Source organism: Arvicola amphibius, chromosome 4 (genome assembly GCF_903992535.2).
Source record: "Arvicola amphibius chromosome 4, mArvAmp1.2, whole genome shotgun sequence".
In the NCBI taxonomy this organism is placed as follows: domain Eukaryota; kingdom Metazoa; phylum Chordata; class Mammalia; order Rodentia; family Cricetidae; genus Arvicola; species Arvicola amphibius.
The window spans coordinates 23,824,611-23,843,813 of record NC_052050.1 but is presented as its reverse complement, the minus strand read 5'-3'; the positions used below and the strand labels follow the sequence as shown (position 1 = coordinate 23,843,813).

The 19,203-nt window shown below is 46.9% G+C and overlaps 2 protein-coding genes and 2 non-coding genes across 4 annotated transcripts; all 4 read right to left on the bottom strand.

Annotated features, from left to right (window-relative positions):
* Nucleotides 1-887: 887 nt before the first annotated feature.
* Nucleotides 888-959, bottom strand: Trnac-gca. The gene has a single exon. It is a non-coding gene; the product is annotated as a tRNA-Cys (tRNA).
* Nucleotides 960-2,811: 1,852 nt separating this feature from the next.
* Nucleotides 2,812-7,200, bottom strand: C4H17orf98 (chromosome 4 C17orf98 homolog). Its single transcript, XM_038325356.1, has 3 exons — nucleotides 6,994-7,200; nucleotides 3,721-3,820; nucleotides 2,812-3,059 (listed from the first exon to the last, which is right to left on the bottom strand). Exons 1-3 carry the CDS (start codon nucleotides 7,198-7,200, stop codon nucleotides 2,899-2,901), a joined length of 468 nt encoding a protein of 155 aa, XP_038181284.1. The 3' UTR covers nucleotides 2,812-2,898.
* A 2,946-nt stretch (nucleotides 7,201-10,146) lies between these two features.
* Rpl23 (ribosomal protein L23) lies at nucleotides 10,147-14,029 on the bottom strand. Its single transcript, XM_038326827.2, has 5 exons — nucleotides 13,953-14,029; nucleotides 13,394-13,477; nucleotides 12,918-13,046; nucleotides 10,392-10,505; nucleotides 10,147-10,283 (listed from the first exon to the last, which is right to left on the bottom strand). The coding sequence occupies exons 1-5, from the start codon at nucleotides 13,963-13,965 to the stop codon at nucleotides 10,201-10,203; spliced, it is 423 nt and encodes a 140-aa protein (XP_038182755.1). The 5' UTR covers nucleotides 13,966-14,029; the 3' UTR covers nucleotides 10,147-10,200.
* On the bottom strand, nucleotides 13,221-13,356 carry LOC119813841. Its single transcript, XR_005285287.1, has one exon. It is a non-coding gene; the product is annotated as a small nucleolar RNA SNORA21 (small nucleolar RNA).
* Nucleotides 14,030-19,203: the final 5,174 nt, after the last annotated feature.

The following is a 19,203-nucleotide window of genomic DNA, read 5'->3' as shown; positions in this document are numbered from 1 at the left end:
TTCAAGGTCAGCCTGGTCTACAGAGTGAGTTCCAGGGTTACATAGAAAAATTTCCCTGTCTTGGGGGGAAAAAAGGAAAGAGGGAAAAAAAGGCCAAGATTGTGGTGGCGTATGCCTCTTATACCAGCATTTGGGAGGCAAGGGCAGGTGGATCTCTGTGAGTTTGAGGCCAGCCTGATAAACAAAGCAAGTTCCAGGACAGGCTCCATAGCTACAGAGAAATCCTGCCTCTGCCTCTTGAGTGCTGGGATTAAAGGCCTGTGCCACCACAGCCTGGCATGCACACACGCTTAAAAAAATGGTGGTGTTGCCTGTTGCTGCCTGCTTTTAATCTCAACTTTTTTTTCTTTTTTCTTTCTTTTTTTTTGGACAGGGTTTCGCCGTAGTTTTAGAGCCTATTCTGTAATCTCAACTCTTAGGAGGCAGTTGGATTTCTCTAAATTTGAGACCGCCTGGTCTACATAGCAAATTTCAAGTAGGCAGGGCTGCAAAAATAAATAACAGAAAAATGAAATAAGGAAAGAAAGAAAAGGAGAGGAGGAGAAGAAGAGGTGTCTACAGATAGTCTTCCTTTCTTTTCAGGGTCCAGTCTTACACCAGGCTTCCAAATATTAAGCTAGTGTCCTACCCCTGAGCTAGAGCCCAGTACAGGGACCTGTGTTAACTGAAACGCAGTGGAGGGGTCTGGTGACTGTGTTTTATTGGTCCCTTGGAAAATGAGAGGACCATGTATTTCAGGGCAAGAATGGCTTGAAAGTTCTTGTCCATAGCACAGGCAGGCTCATATCCTCATTCCTTGTCCAGAAGACCAAATATACAAGTTCCTTGTTCTTTTTAATGACGCTGGCTTTTACTCCCACTTATGGGAACAAAAGAGCTAGGAGGGAAGGGGGCACCCGGATTTGAACCAGGGACCTCTTGATCTGCAGTCAAATGCTCTACCCCTGAGCTATACCCCCTCGCCTTGTCACAGTCCTCTTCCTTGTCCACTTATGGTGACTCACTATGAGCTGGTTCCACCCACACTAGTGCCCTGGAGAGCGTTGTGTTCTCAAGCCTCTCAAGCCTGTGTTTATCTTCTGCTTTGGCTTTGCTTGGCCACCAAGAATCATGGTGGGAACAACAAAGAATGACAACTGATTGAAAAGGAAATGGACATCGTGAACAGAAAATCCTGTGATTTGGGTGAATAAGCACCCCAATGTCATCTTGCTCCCTGCTACTCCCTAATGAATTGTGTATAGGAAGGAGATGTATGTATGATGTTAGGGTTTTTTTTGTTTATATTTTAGAACTAAGAATTGAACTTAAGGTTTCAAATATGCTAACTAAATTTTCTATGCTCTTACCATCTAGCTATAGTCCTATGTCCCTGGACTTTTTTTCTTTAGTCTCCCTATGTGGCCAGTTTAGACTTGACCCTGTATCCATCTGCCTCAGCCTCTTGGCTAGCTGGGATTAGAGATAAACACCCAGGCCCACTTAAAATGTTAAAATTTTGTTGCCAGGTAGTGATGGCACATGCCTTTAATCCCAACCCTTGGAGGCAGAGGCAGGTGGATCTCTGTGAGTTTGAGGCCAGCCTGGCAGTCTACAGGAGATAGTTCCAGGATAGGCCCTGTCTTGAAAATGAAACAAAACAAAAAGCTATGTATGTGTTTTGTTTGTTTTTTTAGAGGGGATAAAAATAAATCAGGGAAATCATTTATTATTTTTGAGACTTGATACAGGGTCTGTCTATAGTCCTTGTTGGTCTGGAACTCACTCCCACTATATAACCTAGCCTGGCTTCCTAGTTGTGTGGGTCTTCCCATTTCCAGCTCCTAAGTACTGGGATTACAAGTGTGTCTCACCACATCCAGCTAGGGGCCCACAGCCGATTCCTTGTGTATTTTTGCCTTTGTTTATTTGGGTTTGTTTTCTCTATGTCTCTTGTGTTTGAGCATGTGTGTGTATAGGGGCATACACCTGCCACAGAGCACAGGTAGTACCCAGAGAACAATTTGTGGCAGTCAGCATGGGGTACATTATTTGTGTTTTAATAAATAAAGCTTGCCTGAAGATCAGAGGGCACAGCAGCCACACTAGTCAGCCACATAGGCCAGGGAGTGGTAGCACACACCTTTAATCCCAGGACTCTGGAGACAGAGACAGACAGAGTTCAAGGCCACCCTGGGCTATGCAAGACTGAATTTGTCTAAGAGAAACAGAGCTCACAAAAAGGTGATTCCAGTATATGGGCTCACACACCTTTAATCCCAGCACTAGGGAGGTAGAGAGGGGAGTGATGTGGCTGAGCAGAGAGAGGAATATAAAGGGGAAGAGACAGGAACTCAGTAGAGTGTGGAGTCTGAGGATTACTGATCTGCTTCTCTGATCTTCAGCTGGAAACCCTTTATCTATCTGGATTTTTATTCTTTGTGCAACGAGTCAGCACCCTCTTTCTACTCTATAGGTGCTGGGAATCTAATTCAGGTTGTCATGCACAGCTCCCTTCCCAGCTTCTGACCTAGGAGCCTAGTGGTACCTGGAGCAGTGTTTTGTTGAGGATTGAGCTCATAGTACCCACTGCTAGCTAGAAAGGCTGGTCAGTGGCAGAATGCTGGTGTTTCCATGCACTAGACCACGGGTTTAATCCCTGTCCCTGCCAAGGGAGGATGGACAAATATGGGCCCATATCATCACCCCAGCCTGGAAGAAAACAGAGGCTCCCTTGATCCTCTCCCCTCCAAAGGTGAAGCCGAGTGTACGGAAACCAACTTGTTCACTCCTCCTACCCCAGAGAAGAACGAACACACCTGGAGACACAAATGCATGTTTAAAAAATAGAGAATAGCATCGACAGCTCATCTAAACATCTGTCTTGAGATTCATGTCCAATACTGTAAAGCAGCATCTTCAGAAGACGGGGAATGGAGTGACTTCTCCAAACACTGACGTGCGCTGACGGAGGGCTGGAGTGTTCCTGCGGTAGCCGAACTGACCGTTCAAGCCCATCGTTATGGGCTTCAGATTGGCATTGTAGGAGTCATGTCCACTCACCTGCTGGATGGAATGCCCTTGGGAAAGAGGAGAGTGGTTGAGCCTGCAGACAGTACCCTCTCCCCTTCCCCACTTAAACCCGGTGAGTCACTGCATCCCTTGCCTCTGTCCCATCTGGAGAAAACAGATGGATCCATTTGACCACATGATGCAGAGGACTTTATGGTAATCTTGAGCCCAAAAGATGAGGGAGTTGGATGGAAAGAAGATTGCCTCTGCCAGAAAAAGTTAATCTTCCTTTTCCCATAGCTGCTAAACTGAGTGTGCTCAGGGAGCCTAAGTGCCTGTAGGGGTGACCACTGCACACATGCACATGCAGACACACACATACACGCACACGCACACACATGCACACACGCACATGGAACAGGCTGTAGAGTGGATGGAGGGAAACTGCAACTCCATCTCAGCCCTTCTTAGCAAATCGGTTTAAAATCATACACGGTGTACGAATTGCATCATGGGATAAAATGAGGGTGAGGGGTACCTGACACACAGGAACTGTTCCAGAAATGAATAGTAGGTACACCAGGCACTATTTGCTCATGTACGGAGAGAAAAGCCAGGAGGATACAGTCCTTGACCCTCTTGGCCTCTCTGTACCCGCTTCTCTAACCTCTCGGGAACACATTTTCCAAGGTGGGATCATGTGAGCGTGGGCAGCGAGATGACACTTGCCTGCCCCTCCCCAGTTCCTCCTGTTCAGATATCTCTGTCCTTGACCGAAAATGTGGAAATAATCCACTATCCAGCCATCCCTTCCTGTACCGCCACGATCCTGGAAACGAAGAGGAAAGAGAAGATTGTCAACTGGGGTGTCCCATAGAGTGAGGTGCAAACTTCCTGGGGCTTCACCGGGGAAGGGCAAGTAGGGCCAGAAGGAACTGGGGACACATTAAATGTAAACGCACTAACTAACGATCTGCAGAGACAGCAGTGTAACCTACAGGGAAGGGCTCTGATGCTAGACTGTGGGTCCTAAGTCCAGCTCTGCTACTAGCAAGCTGTGTGCTCACGGGCCAATTGCTGTGCTCCTGCCCCCAGTATTTATCATTGGTGACCAACTGGAAAGCGGCCATGAGATTTCCATGACTTGCTTTAGATAAAAGGCCTACCATGATAAAGGCTAAATACACATATTTTGTTACTGTTTTGTTGCACATTGTTGTCTGTGGTCACTCCCGTAGGTCAGTGGAAGCCTTAAAGCTACATAGTTGAGGATGACCTTGACCTCCTGACCCTCACCTGAACATCTCCCAAGTACGTGTACCACCTCATCCAGTTCAAATATCTTGGTTTGTTGGTTTGTTTGTTTGGTTTTGGGTTTTTTTGTTTTTTGGTTTCTCAAGACAGGGTTTTTCTCTGTAGCTTTGGAACCTGTCCTGGGATTGGTTCTGTACACCAGGCTGGCCTTAAAACTCAGAGAGATCCGTCTGCTTCTGCCTCCTGAGTGACGGAACTAAAGGTGTGCGCCACCACCGCCTGGCTTTCTTACATCTTTATTCAAATAAAAATACCCAGCACAGATGTAACTGCAGTGATAAACAACAAAACAAAAACAGGGGCGGCATGGGCATGCGGTAACTTGGCAGCTCTTGGGAGGCTTCAAGTTTGAAGCCAGGCTTGGCTACATAGTGAATTCCAGGCCAGCCTGGCCTACTAAGTATGAGACCATCTCAAAAAACAAATGGACAAACAAACATACTTTAAAAGTTAAACAAGAGCTTGAGTATGGCAGTGCATGCACTCTGACACTTAGGAGCTAGAAACAGGAGGATCGGAAGTTCAACAGCAACTGAGCTGCAGAATGAGTTAGATACCAGTCTAATTCCATGAAACTCTGCCTCAAAGGAAAGGTGGGGGAGGTTGGAGGCAGAACTGGAGAGATGACTCAGTGGTTAAGAGCACTGAGGCACTGAGCCTCCTCCTGAAGACCCAGTTCAATTCCCAGCCCCCACACGAAGGCTCACAACTGTCAACTGTCTGTAACTCTAGTACAGGACATCCGACACCCAATTCTTTCCTTTAAGGGCACCAGGCACACTAGTGGTGCACAGACATATGTGCAGGCAAAAAAGTGTATGTCTGTCTGTGTGTGTGTGTGTGTGAGAGAGAGAGAGAGAGAGAGAGAGAGAGAGAGAGAGAGAGAGAATGTGTGTGTTTGAAGCTGAATGTAGCAGCACACCTTTCATCCCAGTACTTGGGAGGCAGAGACCACTGGATCTGTGAGTTCCAAGCCAGCCTGGTCTACATAGCTAGTTTCAGGCCAGCCAGAGACCCATAGTGAGACCCTATCTCAAAAATAAATAAATAAAAATAAAAGTAAAAAATAAACTGGTTGTTGTTGGTACACACCTTTAATCCCAACACTTAGAAGGCAGAGCCAGGTGTATCTTTGAGTTTGAGGTCAGCCTGGTCTACAGAACAAGTTCCAGGACAGCTAGGCCTACACAGAGAAACGCTGTCTTGAACCCCCACAAATAATAATAAATAAATAAAAATAAAAATTAAATAAAGAAAATTCAAGTCAGGTGCCATGGGCCTGTAGTTCCAGCACTCAGGAAACAGAGGAAAAAGGATTTCAAGTTGGAGACCAGCCTGGGCTACACAGCCAGACTGTGACTCCAAAACAACAACAACAACAACAAAAAAAACCCCAGAAAATAAAAACACTGACATTGTTAGACATACACACCTCCGGCTCCTGCTATAGAGACAAAAAGACAGATTGTGTGTCTGTGTAATGGCACTGTACACATATGGACACACACAACGCTAAGGACTACAAAAATCCCCACGATCTCTTCCAAGTGCAGCCTGGTAGGTCCTTTTTGCCTTCACACCACTGAAGTCAACACCCACACTAAGGCAACGGTGTTGTCAGGAGGCCTGCCAAGCGGTGGGGGCTCAGCCCTGCACTCCCAGCCACTGGTTTTATCTTCTATGGGGGTGGTGAATGGGATGCAGTAATGAGGTCAATCCAGGACCTCATACAAGTGAGGCAAGTACTATACCCCTAAACTACATTCTCAGCTGCACTCCCAGTTCAAGGACAGCCTGGGAGACAGGGTGACTACATAAAATAAAAACAAAGAAAAAAGGGGGCTGGAGAGATGGCTCAGTGGTTAAGAGCACAGGCTGCTCTTCCAGAGGTCCCGAGTTCAATTCCCAGCAACCACATGGTGGTTCACAATCATCTATAATGAGATCTGGTGCCCTCTTCTGGTGCGCAGGCATACATGGAGGCAGAATGTTGTATACATAATAAATAAACCTTAAAAAAAAAAAAAAGCTTAAAAAAAAAAAAAAAAAAAAACCAAAGCTTAAAAAAAAAAAAAAAAAAAAAAAAAAGAAAAAAATAAAGCATTGGGAGGAAATGGAACTGTCAGTCAACAGCCTAAGGGTCTACAATCCTGGGCAAGAAACTGCTGGAGAGGGGTGTCTGCAGAAGTGGGGCCCCAGGTGTTGTGAGCCAGCCTTAACCCTGCAACTGTGACAGTATGATACTGAGGTGCCAGGTCAAGACAATCCACTTTGTTTGGTTAACAGAGCTCTATGGAAGTTTCTTCGGGTTTTAAGGACCTAAGGTGATCACTCTAAGGCGTCCCCTGTGACATCACAAAGACAAAGATCCTGTGACATCACAAAGACACCTACTTGTTGGGAGAGACAGGCTTTCTGCCCTTGTCCCTCTTGCAGAAACAAGAAATGAGACTGTAGATGGGGCTCTGGGTGGAAAGGACCTCGTGCTCGGCACCTCCATTCCTCCGCCACAGTACCCCTCCACTCCCTAATTCACCAGCACAGCCGCTGCAGGGTGCTGACCTCAGAAGTGCCCAGGGCCCTGCAGGGCGAGGCCCAGAGTCAGGGAGGGGCGAAACCTCGAAGTCCTGGGTCACGAAAGTCAAACCCCAGAAGTCTCGGGGTCCTCCGGGATACTTCCAAACCTACCTGATCAGTTTTCCGCAAAATGGGCGGAACCACGTGGCTCCGGAAGTACCGCCGAGTGTGGTAGTCCTGTTGTGGGTTGTAAGGTGGAATCGCGGACCACACCTTGGGCCTGGAGATGCTATAAGCCTGGGCCACTGTGCTTACAGCCACGCCATCCAAAACAAAGCCTTTTTCGAGTCGCTTAGGATACTCACAAAAACGAGACATCCCAACCCCCACAGCCTCTGAATGCTTTCTGGAGCAAAGAGCACTAGATGGGTATTTCACTGCGCATTGTTACGTATGTCAAGGGCCTCCCTGAGACAAACCCTATTGTTCTACATTTCAGGTTCCCCACCACGCCCATCTTACTGTGATGCTGGGATTAACCCAAGATTTCATGCCTAATACGTTCTAGACAAGCACTCTATCAAACTGTTCTGCGTGCCCAGTCCTCTGCGCGCACACTTTACATCCATAAATGTTTTAGCATTTTATATGCATGAGTATAGGTGCGCCCGACCAGGCGGTGGTGATGCACGCCTTTCTCCCCTCTAGGGAGGTAGGTGGCAGCAGGCAGATTTCTGATTTTGAGGCCAGGCTGGTCTACAGAGCGTTCCAGGACAGCCAAGGCTACAAAGAGGAACCCTGTCTCAAAACACCAAAGCAAATTAAAAAAAAAAAGTGATAGCGGAACTTAGTCCCCCTCCAAAACAGTGTGGCTTTAATATCTCCAGCCATTGTCTCCAAGCTTTTATTTACTTTTATTTTTCGATACAGGGTTTCTCTGTAGCTTTGGAGCCTGTCCTGGAACTAGCTCTTGTAGACCAGGCTGGCCTCAAACTCAAGAGATCTGCCTGCCTTTGCCTCCCGAGTGCGGGGATTTAAATACGTGCGCAAAGATAGCCCTGGCTGTCTTCAGGCTTTATTACTCAATTCTCAGCTGAGTTTCCCCTACAAAGCTGGTATCTAGATTTGATGGCAACTCAGAACACCTTAGAACCATCACCTTCGGGGTAAGGAGCTAAGGGTTTAAAACGGATTTCCGTAAAATGCAGACCAACGTGGTGCTCATTTTTTTTTTTTTTTTTTTTTTATATTTTGGTTTTTCGAGACAAGGTTTCCCTGTAGCTTTGGAGCCTGTCCTGGAACTAGCTCTGGTAGACCAGGCTGGCCTTGAACTCAAGAGATCCACCTGCTTCTGCCTCCCAACTGCTGGAATTAAGTGAGCCCAGTGAAGCTCAATCGTAATCCTAGCGTTTGCAAGGTGCTCAAGGCCAACCTCAGCTAGACTGGGGGACTTCAGATTGTCCCTTCCCCAACCCCAAGTTCCCAAGTTAGTTGCAAAGCCAAAAACCAAGCTCACTTTTCTTAACCCTCTGTGCAGGACCCTCAGAGCCCTTGTTCCTCTCATCCCACTTCTTAAATCATTCTTAAGATACCCCAGGCTGGCCTTATTTTTTGCTAGCTCCCAAGTGTTGGGATTACAGGTATGTGTCACACTTGGAATCAATTCTTGTCTTCCAGACAAAAAAGCAAAAAAACAAATGGACATGAAATTCTTTGCCAGACATTAAGTAGTGACACATGGCCTGGCAATGCTTAAACATGCATGGGCAACCGGTTTATATTGGGTTTCATGGTTTGAGTGGAACAGGTTCCGAGTTCGGTCTGACTTCAGAGTCCAGAACGTTAACCATTCATCACACCACAGGGGCTGGTCATTTCCCCAATTCACCACCCACCCCAATAATGAAGCCCTACTACAATGGTGGCACTGCCTTGTACACATGCCTCTGCTCACTTCAACCCTGCCTACCAGATTCATTTGGGCTGAAGCAGGTTGGAATGTTTTTTGGGTGTTCCTGGGGATTGAAACCACGGTCGCAGACAGGGAAGCCCTTTATGGCACACTCCAGCCCTTTCACTTCGTACTTTTGCCTTTCCCAGATTCCAGGCACAAAACACAGCTAAGGCCGGGCGGTGGTGGCGCACGCCTTTAATCCCAGCACTCAGGAGGCGGAGGCAGGTGGAAAGAGTATTGCCTGCTCTTCCAGAGGTCCTGGCTTCAGTTTCCCAGCAACCATACTTAACTACAGTTCTGAAGACCTGACTAACCTTCAGGCCTAAGGGAAGGGCACTGCGCAAACATGGTAGATATAGTCCAGCACCAACAGACCTAAAATTAACCTGAAAAAACTTAGGCTGGACATGGTATTTAACCCCAGCAAAAACATGCTACATATACCAAGACTTTGTCGTCGTCCCCCCCCCCCCCGCCTCTGCAGTCTCACCAGGCAGTTGTAGCACATGCCTTTAATTGAAGGCCTAGTTGTTTACTATAACCTTTATTGTTTACCATGCATCTCCTTACCCACCGTGGGGATTAAGGGCAGCCGCCGCCACCACCTAGGCTACTTCCCCATTCTTAAAGAGGTCGGTGAGGTGTAGAGATAACTCAGCAGTACCTGGTCTTCCAGAGGACTCAGGATCCAATTCCAAGCACACACATGGTAGCAGTTCAAAGGAACCAGACACCCGTGGCAAAACACCAACACATATGCCTGCAGGGTGCCAGGGCACTAAGCACTAACCAGTAACTTCACCTTATTGCAAAGACTGCTCTCGAAGCGTACTCACATAGGTCATCTGTTAGAAGACAGAATGCGCCATTCTATTTTAGGGACTCAAGAGACAAAGACTTTATTGAACACACACAAGTGTTTCTGCTTGCATGTTCACCTGCACACCATGTGTGTGTCTAGTACCAGAAGGGGCCTGAAAAAAGTTAATGTTTTTTTTTAATTGGAGTTACAGCTACCATGTAGGTGCTGAGACTTGAAGCCATGTCCTCTGGAAGAGCCAGTGCTCTTTACAGCTGATCCACATCCAGCCTCTAAAGATAATCCTTACAAAAGTTAGAAAGTGAAGGTCACACCATGTGGTGGTGGCACACACCTTTAATCCCAGCACTGTGGAGGTAGAGGCAGGTGGAGCTTTGTGAGTTCGAGGCCAGCCTGGGCTATAAGAGCTAGTTCCAGGACAGGCTCCAAAGCGACAGAGAAACCCTGCCTTGAAAAACAAAAAAATAATAAAATAAAAAATAAAAAAATAAAGTGAAGGTCACACAGAGAGTTGGCATTCAGCAGTTTCCGTCTAAAAAGCTGACATTGGTGAGGGTGTCAAGAAAGCCTTTTAATGAATCTATTTTACAAATGCACTGGAGAGTCACGCAATGCTGCCTGCATTCGATGCAATCCTGGGCCACAAGTCCGCACACTCCTTTGCAACTGGACCTGTGATAGCAGAACCTGCACAGAACAGAAGACAGGTTAGACAGAGGGCTCCTTGTTGATGCTCCTAGAATAGCGCAAATCACCCAGCCCAACACACAGGCGATGCTGGCAACTGCCTCCTACCTTTCATCTCGCCTTTATTGTTTACTATGACCCCTGCGTTGTCTTCAAAATAGAGAAACACCCCATCTTTTCTCCGATATGACTTTCGTTGTCGAATTACAACAGCTGGATGGACTAAGGAGGAAAAACAGGGCAGCAGTTATTACCCGGTGAAGCCCTAGCACAGCATAAAAGCATGCAGCCCTCTCTCCACTAGGTTCCCATCACCTACCGCAAGGCGAGGATTCATGCAACCCACCACCCTTTAACAGCCATCATACTTGTGCAGAAATAGGTACTCCTTCCCAAAGATAACTCCAAAATATAAACTTAAGCACTGTCTACTACACCTTTCCCTCTTATCTAGCAAGCTAGAACCACAGGAAGTCAGTGCTCAGTTGATAGCATTTGCCTGTGTGCAAGGGTGATGCAGGACAGCGCATCACACCAACATCAGGTGTGGTGGACATGCCCACACGCCTGTAACCTAGGAGAGAATGAGGCCTTCACAACAGCCTCTTAGGGGGCTTGCCCTACAAACATTAAGTACAGCCAGTAAAAATTTATCTGTCTACACAGCTAACATACCCAAAGAGAACCCATTACTGTGTCTGATGCGTTACCCTGATCTTCCCTACTGACGCCCAGCACAGCGACAGCACACTATTCCCTACTAAGGACAGGATGTTTTTAGCCTCTACATGCACAGAAATGACACGCCATCCATTCTGTTATTTTGCCTATGGATCAAGTAGTCCTACTTACAAAGTTTAATCTTTGATTTATCCCAGGTTGTCCGTTAACCACCTCTGAAAACAATGGCATTTTTATTTTAAGAAGTATGCATTAGGGGCTTTCCCAGTATGTATTAATTGATCAAACCCTAGAACACAGCCCACAGAGCAGGTACTTTAGGAAACTGCACAACCACTCAACGATCCAAGCACCTAAATTACTTATTTATATAGAGCAGTCACCATGCGGTAATGTCCATTAGCACAGGGAAAAACCCAGATCACTTTGCGACCTTACTGACATCAGACAGGACACTAATATGAACCACCATCTATCTCTTCAAAGCCTAAAAGCTGGGTTTCTTGTACCCCCCCAACTGCTTTGTGTTAGAGAATGGTTCAAGGCCTTGCACACCAGGCCAAATGCTCTTAGCACTGAGTTGCCCACGCAAGTCTAAAACTCAGAACCATTCTGCCTAAGTCTCTAGAACAGCTGGAATGAAGTCCTCTGCCACCTAGCCTGGCTTCCATTTTTACTGTGTAATTAGAACTAAGCTCGAGGTTTTCTCTTTAAAAGCCCCCTCTCTTTCCTGCATATTCAAATCTAAGCACTATCTTTATGTGCAGCATAGGACTAAATTCCCAAAGACAGAGATTCTGACTACCTTTCTCCCACCTGACACCCACCCACAAAAGCACTGGAGATTCTTAACTCTGATGGAAACCAAGGGTGTCTCCACCAGACCAGCGGTGCAGACAACAGCACATCTGGCTGTCATCCGACCCGCCACGTAAGGGGCATGTGCTCTGCTCTTCCCTGACAGCTTCCAGAGCCACCAACCAGACCCTGGACATGTTCTGAGAAGAGGACCAACCCTTGCAGATACATCCTTGTCTAAAGTTTAGCTACACATCACCATTCCCTCAAGAAGTATGAAGGGGAACAAAGAAAGTGTCCTTTCACCTTTTTTCTGGCTGTCTTTTTTTTTTTTTTTTTTGAGACAGGGTTTCTGTGTAGCCCTGGCTGCCCTGGAACTTACTAGACCAGGCTGTCCTCAAACTCATAGATCTGCTGTCTCTGCCTTCAAGTGATTGTATTAAAGGCATGTGACACCACTGCCGCCGGCAGTAGAGTGTTGCTATGCTACAACATCACAACCCCACAGGGCACATCTGTACTATCCTGAAGAACTTCCCTGGAAAAAATAACATTAATTTGTGGCACATGCTTTTAAATCCAGCACCCGGGAAACCAAGGTGGGCGGACCTGAGAAAGCCAGCTAGGTCTAAAATGAAACCCTAGAGTTCTAAAGTCAGACCACTCAAGTGGGGGATTCGGAGGCTTGTGCTTTTAAGTCATATACCTATGGGAACACTATTTTGGGTTGTCCATGACTCCCTGTCTATTGTCACAAAAACACGCCTGTGTTGACAGGAGCCTTTAAAGCTGTGCTTGTCTCGTCCAAACACCCATCAGTATGACCATGTGCATGGATAGCTAGGAACACAGGAATGATGAGCCTTGCCAGGTGAGTGGCAGGTTAAATAGCAGACACCTGAGCCTACATAAGACCCTGCCTAGGAAATCGACAGGATGTTCCATAGACCAAAGCAGTTGGTCCTGTGCCTGTAAGCCCAATCCTGAGGCCCAGCTCAACTTTTCAAACATCATCTCAAAAGGTCCCCCAACAGCAGGAAACGAGGCACTCACTGATCAACAGCCCATGAACATAATGTTACGTAGAGGCTTTTGGCGACAAAATTTCTCTCCCTTCCCACCACACGGAGAATGCCAACTGCTTTGAGCACTCACCCTTTTTTCTCAGCTCCGGTTTGCCTTTCTTCACCGTGGCCATCACCATGTCACCCACACCAGCAGCGGGAAGTCTGTTCAGTCGTCCCTTGATTCCCTTCACAGAGATGATATACAAATTTTTGGCTCCTACGGGAAATAAAACAAATGTAAACAAAAAGACGGCAGCATTGCCAGTTTGGGGTCAGGTTGGGCCACACAGAGGGTAAGGCAGCCTCAAAGGGCCAAAAGAAACAAAAGCGAGTTCCTAAATGCTTCCCAAGCCCCTCACTCACTAAACGGCCCAGCAGTCTTTCAGAAGTATCTTGTCACAGCACCGATTGAAGTAAACAACACACCATGTTGTCCCTTCACCCAAAAGTGGTGTTTTTCACTCTGCCCCTTCTTGACGGCTCAGTGGGTCATTAGCAAAAGGCCCACTGAGTGCTTTTAAAAGGGGGGGGGGGGATCGCGACGGGCACAGCACCTGACCTCACCTGTATTGTCAGCACAGTTGATCACAGCTCCTACCGGAAGACCCAGGGATATCCGGAATTTCGCTCCGGAGGACCCACCACGTCCTGCGAGGAGGGAAAGACACAAACTTAATGGCCACTGTTTCCAGGGCTCCTAGCCCCCATCACAGCCCCAAACTATGCAAGACTAGCCTATCCCCGGCTGCCCCCCATATTACCATCCTCCTGTCGAGGACAAGGGGATGGAACGACTCCATTCTGGCCTCAACTTTTACATTCGGGAGAGGCGGGGGATCGCATTAGCCGCCCCAACCAGGCCGACGGCTACGTCACTGCTGCAGCCGTGCGCGGGGCGACCTCACGGGCTTCGTCCAGCCCCACGCTCCGCTCCTGCCAGCTCGAGGCCCCAACTCGGCTGCCCTCCTCCCGGAGCTTTCTAAAGCTTCCGCGGAGCCCATCCTCTCCCTCTCCAGCCCGAGGATGGCAAAGCACCGCCGCCGCCCGGAGTTGTCGCCACAGAAGAGACCGGGCGCCCCGTGCGGCGGATGGCGGCGGATACCCCCGAAACCCGAACGCTCACCTCGCTTGGACATCTTGAAGGCCCGGAAAGAGTCAAAAAGGAAGTTAGTACAAGGGACACTGGGATATGAACTGGAAGCCCCGCCCAGTCAGCCACGTGACCGGACCTGCTCACACACCCCCCTTTCCGCCGTGTCGCAGCTAAATGACGCACAACCCTGGGGCCTCTTCGCGGCATCCGGGAGTTGAAAGCTGTGGTTTCGTTTTGTAGGCACAAATGAGTTTGGTTCCCTTTCCAGCGGCCTCGGAAGTAACCGGAGACGTAGATACATTATTTCTTGTCTTTATTAATTGGCCTACCGCTTCTTTCGAGCTTCGTTGCTACCGGGAATTCAAAAATAATTCGTGCACCGAGCGTGGTGGTACACTCTGGTAATCCCAGGGTTGAAAAACTGAGGCAGGAGAATTTCCGCGATTTCGATGTCAGCCTGAGTTACCCAATGAGGTTCTTTTTCAGAACAAATAGCTACATAAGTAAAAATGAATTGCTCTGTTAGGGTTCCTAAAGAACAAAGCTGGAACCCGGGCGGTGGTGGCGCACGCCTTTAATCCCAGCACTCGGGAGACAGAGGCAGATGGATCTCTGTGAGTTCGAGGCCAGCCTGGTCTACAAGAGCTAGTTCCAGGACAGGCTCCAAAGCTGCAGAGAAACCCTGTCTCGAAAAAAAATAATAAAATAAAAATAAAGATAATTTTAAAAAAAGAACAGTGCTGGAGAAAGAGCGAGCTCAGAATGATTTCATTAGGTTGTGGAACAATGGCTGCGGAGCGCTTACAAATCGCTCCGTGTGTTTGGTACCATTACATTCTACCCAAACCCTGTCTCGAAAAACCAAAACAAAAATAAAAACATTCTATTTTTTTTTGTTTTGTTCTTCAAAGTGAAGAAAGAATACCCCCCCCCCCAGATACTTGAAGCAGGGTTTCTTTGCCTTAGCTGTCTTTGCTGTCCAGAAACTCGCTCTGTAGACCAGGCTGGCCTCGAACTCACCGATCAGAGATCCACCTGCCTCTGCCTCCCAAGTGCTGGGATCAAAGGCGTGCGCCACCACCACCCAGCACAATACTTTTTCTTAATGACAGTGTACCCAGCTGAAGCCAGACTATCTGTAACTCCAGTTCCAGGAGATCTGGCACCCTCACACAGACATACACCAACGTATATAAAAGAAAAAAAGAAAAAGAAAAAAGAATAGTAAGGGGTTTGGAAGGTGGACAGGCGGGTTGTAATGGAAACATTAAGGCCCGATGGTCCAGGTTTGTAATTCCACATATTCCGAAGTTATGCAAGGGGATCCTAAGTTCAAGGGCACTCTAGGAAGTGTGGAAAGACCTTGTCTGAAAATATAAAGTAAGAAAAAGGGCTAGAGGTATATCTCAGTGGTGGAACAAATGCCAAGCAAGATTTTAGGTCCAGTCCCAAATATTGAAAAAAAAGGGGGGATTCCTTTTTGCTTTTTATTTGTGTGTGTAAAATCATGGCCAGAAAGACCTCTCCATGAATAAAGGTGCTTGCCACATCAGCCAAACCACTGAGTTTGACCACTAAAACCCATGTAAAAGTGGAAGGAATGAACCAATTCCATAAAGTTTTCCTCTGACGCCCCTGTCTTAGTTACTGTCTGTTGCTATGAAGAGACAGTATGACCAAGGCGAATTATAAAAGAAAGCATTTAAGCGGGGGCTGGCTTCCCGATCAGGGTAAATCCATGACTGTCATTATAGGGAGCACGGCAGCATGAGAACCTGAGGCAGCTGAGGTTTGACATCTCACCACAAGTTGGAGGTAGACAACAAGAGACTAACTAGACCTGGTAGGAGCTTTCAGAATGTCCAAGCATACCCCTAGGGACGCACCTCCACCAACAAGGCCATGCCCCCTAATCCTTCTCCAAACAGTTCTCCACCAACTAGGAACCAAGTATTCAAATATAAAAACCTATGGGGGAAACTGGACGGTGGTGGCACGTGTCTTTAATCCCAGCATTTAGGAGGCAAGTGGATCTCTGTGAGTTCGAGGCCAGCCTGGTCTACAAGAACTAGTTCAAAAAAGACAGGGTCTTCCATAATTTGCTCCATAAATTGTCCATATAGCCTTGAGATCCCTCTGTGACCCAGGCAGGACTTGAATATGTAATCCTCCTGGTTCAGAAAGTTGGAATTATTGAACTGTGCCACAATACTCAGCTTTTTTTTTTCAAGACAGGATTTCTCCGTGTACTAGCCCCAGCTGTCCTGGAACCAGCTCTTGTAGATAAAATTGACCTTGAATTCACAGAGATCCGCCTGCCTCTGCCTCCTGAGTGCTGGGATTAAAGGTGTGCGCCACCATCACGCGGTCTCTTAATTTTTTTGAGACAGGATCTCATTGTGTATCCCTGGCTACAAGGTATTTTCTCCACAATCAGTTGAGAACCATTATGTTGGGAAGAGAGACCTTAGGAAGCAAGCACAGGGGCAACAAATGAAAAATGGGTGTGACTTGCTCCCTGAGACCAGAGAAAATTTAAACCGAAAAATAAAAATCTAAAACGGAGGCTGGAATCCACCAGTATTCTTTTGTATTAGCCATCTTCTCTTTCCTCCAGTTCTCCTTCCTCCTCCCCTTCAGCACCCCCTTCATCAATGTCCTCCAATTCTTCTCCACAATCATCATCTTCCGCTTCTCCTTCTTCATCATCTGTATCAGCAACCAAATAGTTTTGCAAGGGATTTGAACGAATGTCACATTTTTTTGAGACAGGGTCTCTTTGTGTACCTCTGGCTATGTAGACAAGGATGGCTGTCCTGGAACTTACTGTAGACCAGGCTGTCCTGGAACTCACAGAGATCCACCTGCCTCTACCTTCCGAGTGCTGGGATTAAGTGTGTTAACCACTGTCTTAGGGTTACTATGGCTGTGATGAAACAACATGACCAAAAGCAAGTTGGGGAGGACAGGGTTCCACATCACTGGAGAAAGTCAAAATAGGAACTCAAGCAGGGCAGGGACTGGAGTCAGGAGCTGATGCAGAAGTCATGGAGGGGTACTGTTTACTGGCTTGCTCTTTATGTCTGGCTCAGGCTGCTTTCTCATAGAACTAGGCCTGCCAGGACCCACTATGGGCTGGGCCATCCCCAATCAGTCACTAATTAAGAAAATGCCCGACATACTTGCCTACAGCTTGATCTTATAAAGGCATTTTCCTGGAACTCACTCTGTAGACCAGGCTGGCCTTGAATTTTCATAGATCTGCCTGATGTGATGAAGCCTTTTTCTTAATTGAGGTCCCCTCCTTTCTGGTGATTTAACTTGTGTCAAATTGACATAAAACTATCCAACACAAAACCTGTCAGTGGTGGCACACGCCTTTAATCCCAGCACTCGGGAGGCAGAGGTAGGTGGACCTCTGTGAGTCCGAGGTCAACCTGTTCTACGTAATGAAATCTAGGACAGCCAGAGCAAACAGTGAAATCCTGTCTAAACCCCCCAAAACAACAACAACAACAAACCTATCCAGCCAAGTTGTTTGACTGCCAAATATCACCTTTGATGACCTCTTCTAACTCACCTGCCCCTTCACAGAATGGCTGGTGAACCAGGTAAAGAAGTTGTCTGATGCTTCATGCTACCTACCTCTTCCTGCTGGCTTTATTCTGTGTCTGACTTGAACGTTTTGTCAAATCCTTTCCAGACTTTTATTTCCGTGCATTTTGAAGATGGACCACCACTCTCATCTGGATGAAGTTCTTTGGAGAGACTTTCTTTTTTAAAATTTCTTTTCTGTTTTTTCCAGGCAAGGTTTCAAGGCCAGCCTGATCTACTGGTCTACAAAGTGAGTTCCAGGACAGACAGAGCTGTTACAGAAAAAAGCCATGTGTCAAAAAAAAAAAAAAAAAAAAAAAAAAAGCAAAACAGGGCTGGAGAGATGGCTCAGTGGTTAAGAGCATTGCCTGCTCTTCCAAAGGTCCTGAGTTCAATTCCCAGCAACCACATGGTGGCTCACAACCATCTGAAATGAGATCTTCTGGCCTGCAGACACACACACAGACAGAATATTGTATGTATAATAAATAAATATTTTAAAAAAAAGCAAAACAAAAACAAAAAAAAACCAAAAAACAAAAACCCACCAAAAGCAACAGCAAAAACCCAAACAAACAAAAACTGTAAGTAAACTGAAAGATCAGACACCCAGGATGCTTTCAAACAGAATGAATAACTCCATCTGAAAGCAAAACAAAAGGTATGTCACACATCCACCCTAAACTACCATCTCAGAACCACCTTAGGGCTCCTCATTCAAACAACAGGATGCTGGAGCCATGGACCATTCCCCTGAGGCAGTGCCAGGCACTTGGGTACTAGGAGATCATGTTGGCACTGGATGCCGATCTGGGGGACTCCTCTGGTGAAAAGTGGACTTTCCCAGGCTGTAGTGGTGCACACCTTTAATCCCAGCGCTCGGGAGGCAGGGGAAGGAGGATCTCTGTGAGTTTGAGGCCAGCCTGGTCTACAAGAGCTAGTTCCAGGACAGGCTCCAAAGCTACAGAGAAACCTTGTCTTGAAAAAACAAAACAAAACAAAAAACAGAAAAAAAGCACAAAGAAAAAGCATAAATCAAGGCTTTTTTTGTATGTTTGTTTTGTCCTGGAATTACAGGCATGTGCCTTCATGCCTGCTCCTAATACACTTTTAAAAGGAATTGGTGAGAACACCAGGGAGGCGAGTGACCTCAAAGTGGAAAGCCCCTTGGATAGTCCTGGAATGTTTTCTGATGGCATTCTTAGCCTTTGATTGGTGTTCCTACATTCCAGAAGGATTTGCCTAATAGTCACAAGGATGTTAGGTTATTCATAGACAGCTGCAGTTAGAGGGTAATCCTCTACTTAGGGGGATGAGGTAGCCCAAAATAATCTGACTCGGGACCTGCAACATTCCTGTTCACAATCATTGAAGTCCACCCCGCCCCCAGACTGTGTTTCTTTGAAGCTTAGGCTGTCCTGATCAGGCTGTTGTCTGTTGATCAGGCTGACCTTGAACTCACAGAGATCTGCCTGCCTCTGCCTCCTGAGATTGCTGAGATTAAAGGTATACCAACCCCTTTATTTTTCCACACAGAGTCTCATGTATCCCAGGTTGGCTTTAAACTCACTGGACTTAAACTCCTGGTCCTCCTGCCTCTGATTTCCAAGTGCTGGGATTGTAGATGTGTACCACAAAGCCCAGCTTTTCAGCAATGTTTGTTTGCTTAAGACTGGAACTTACATTT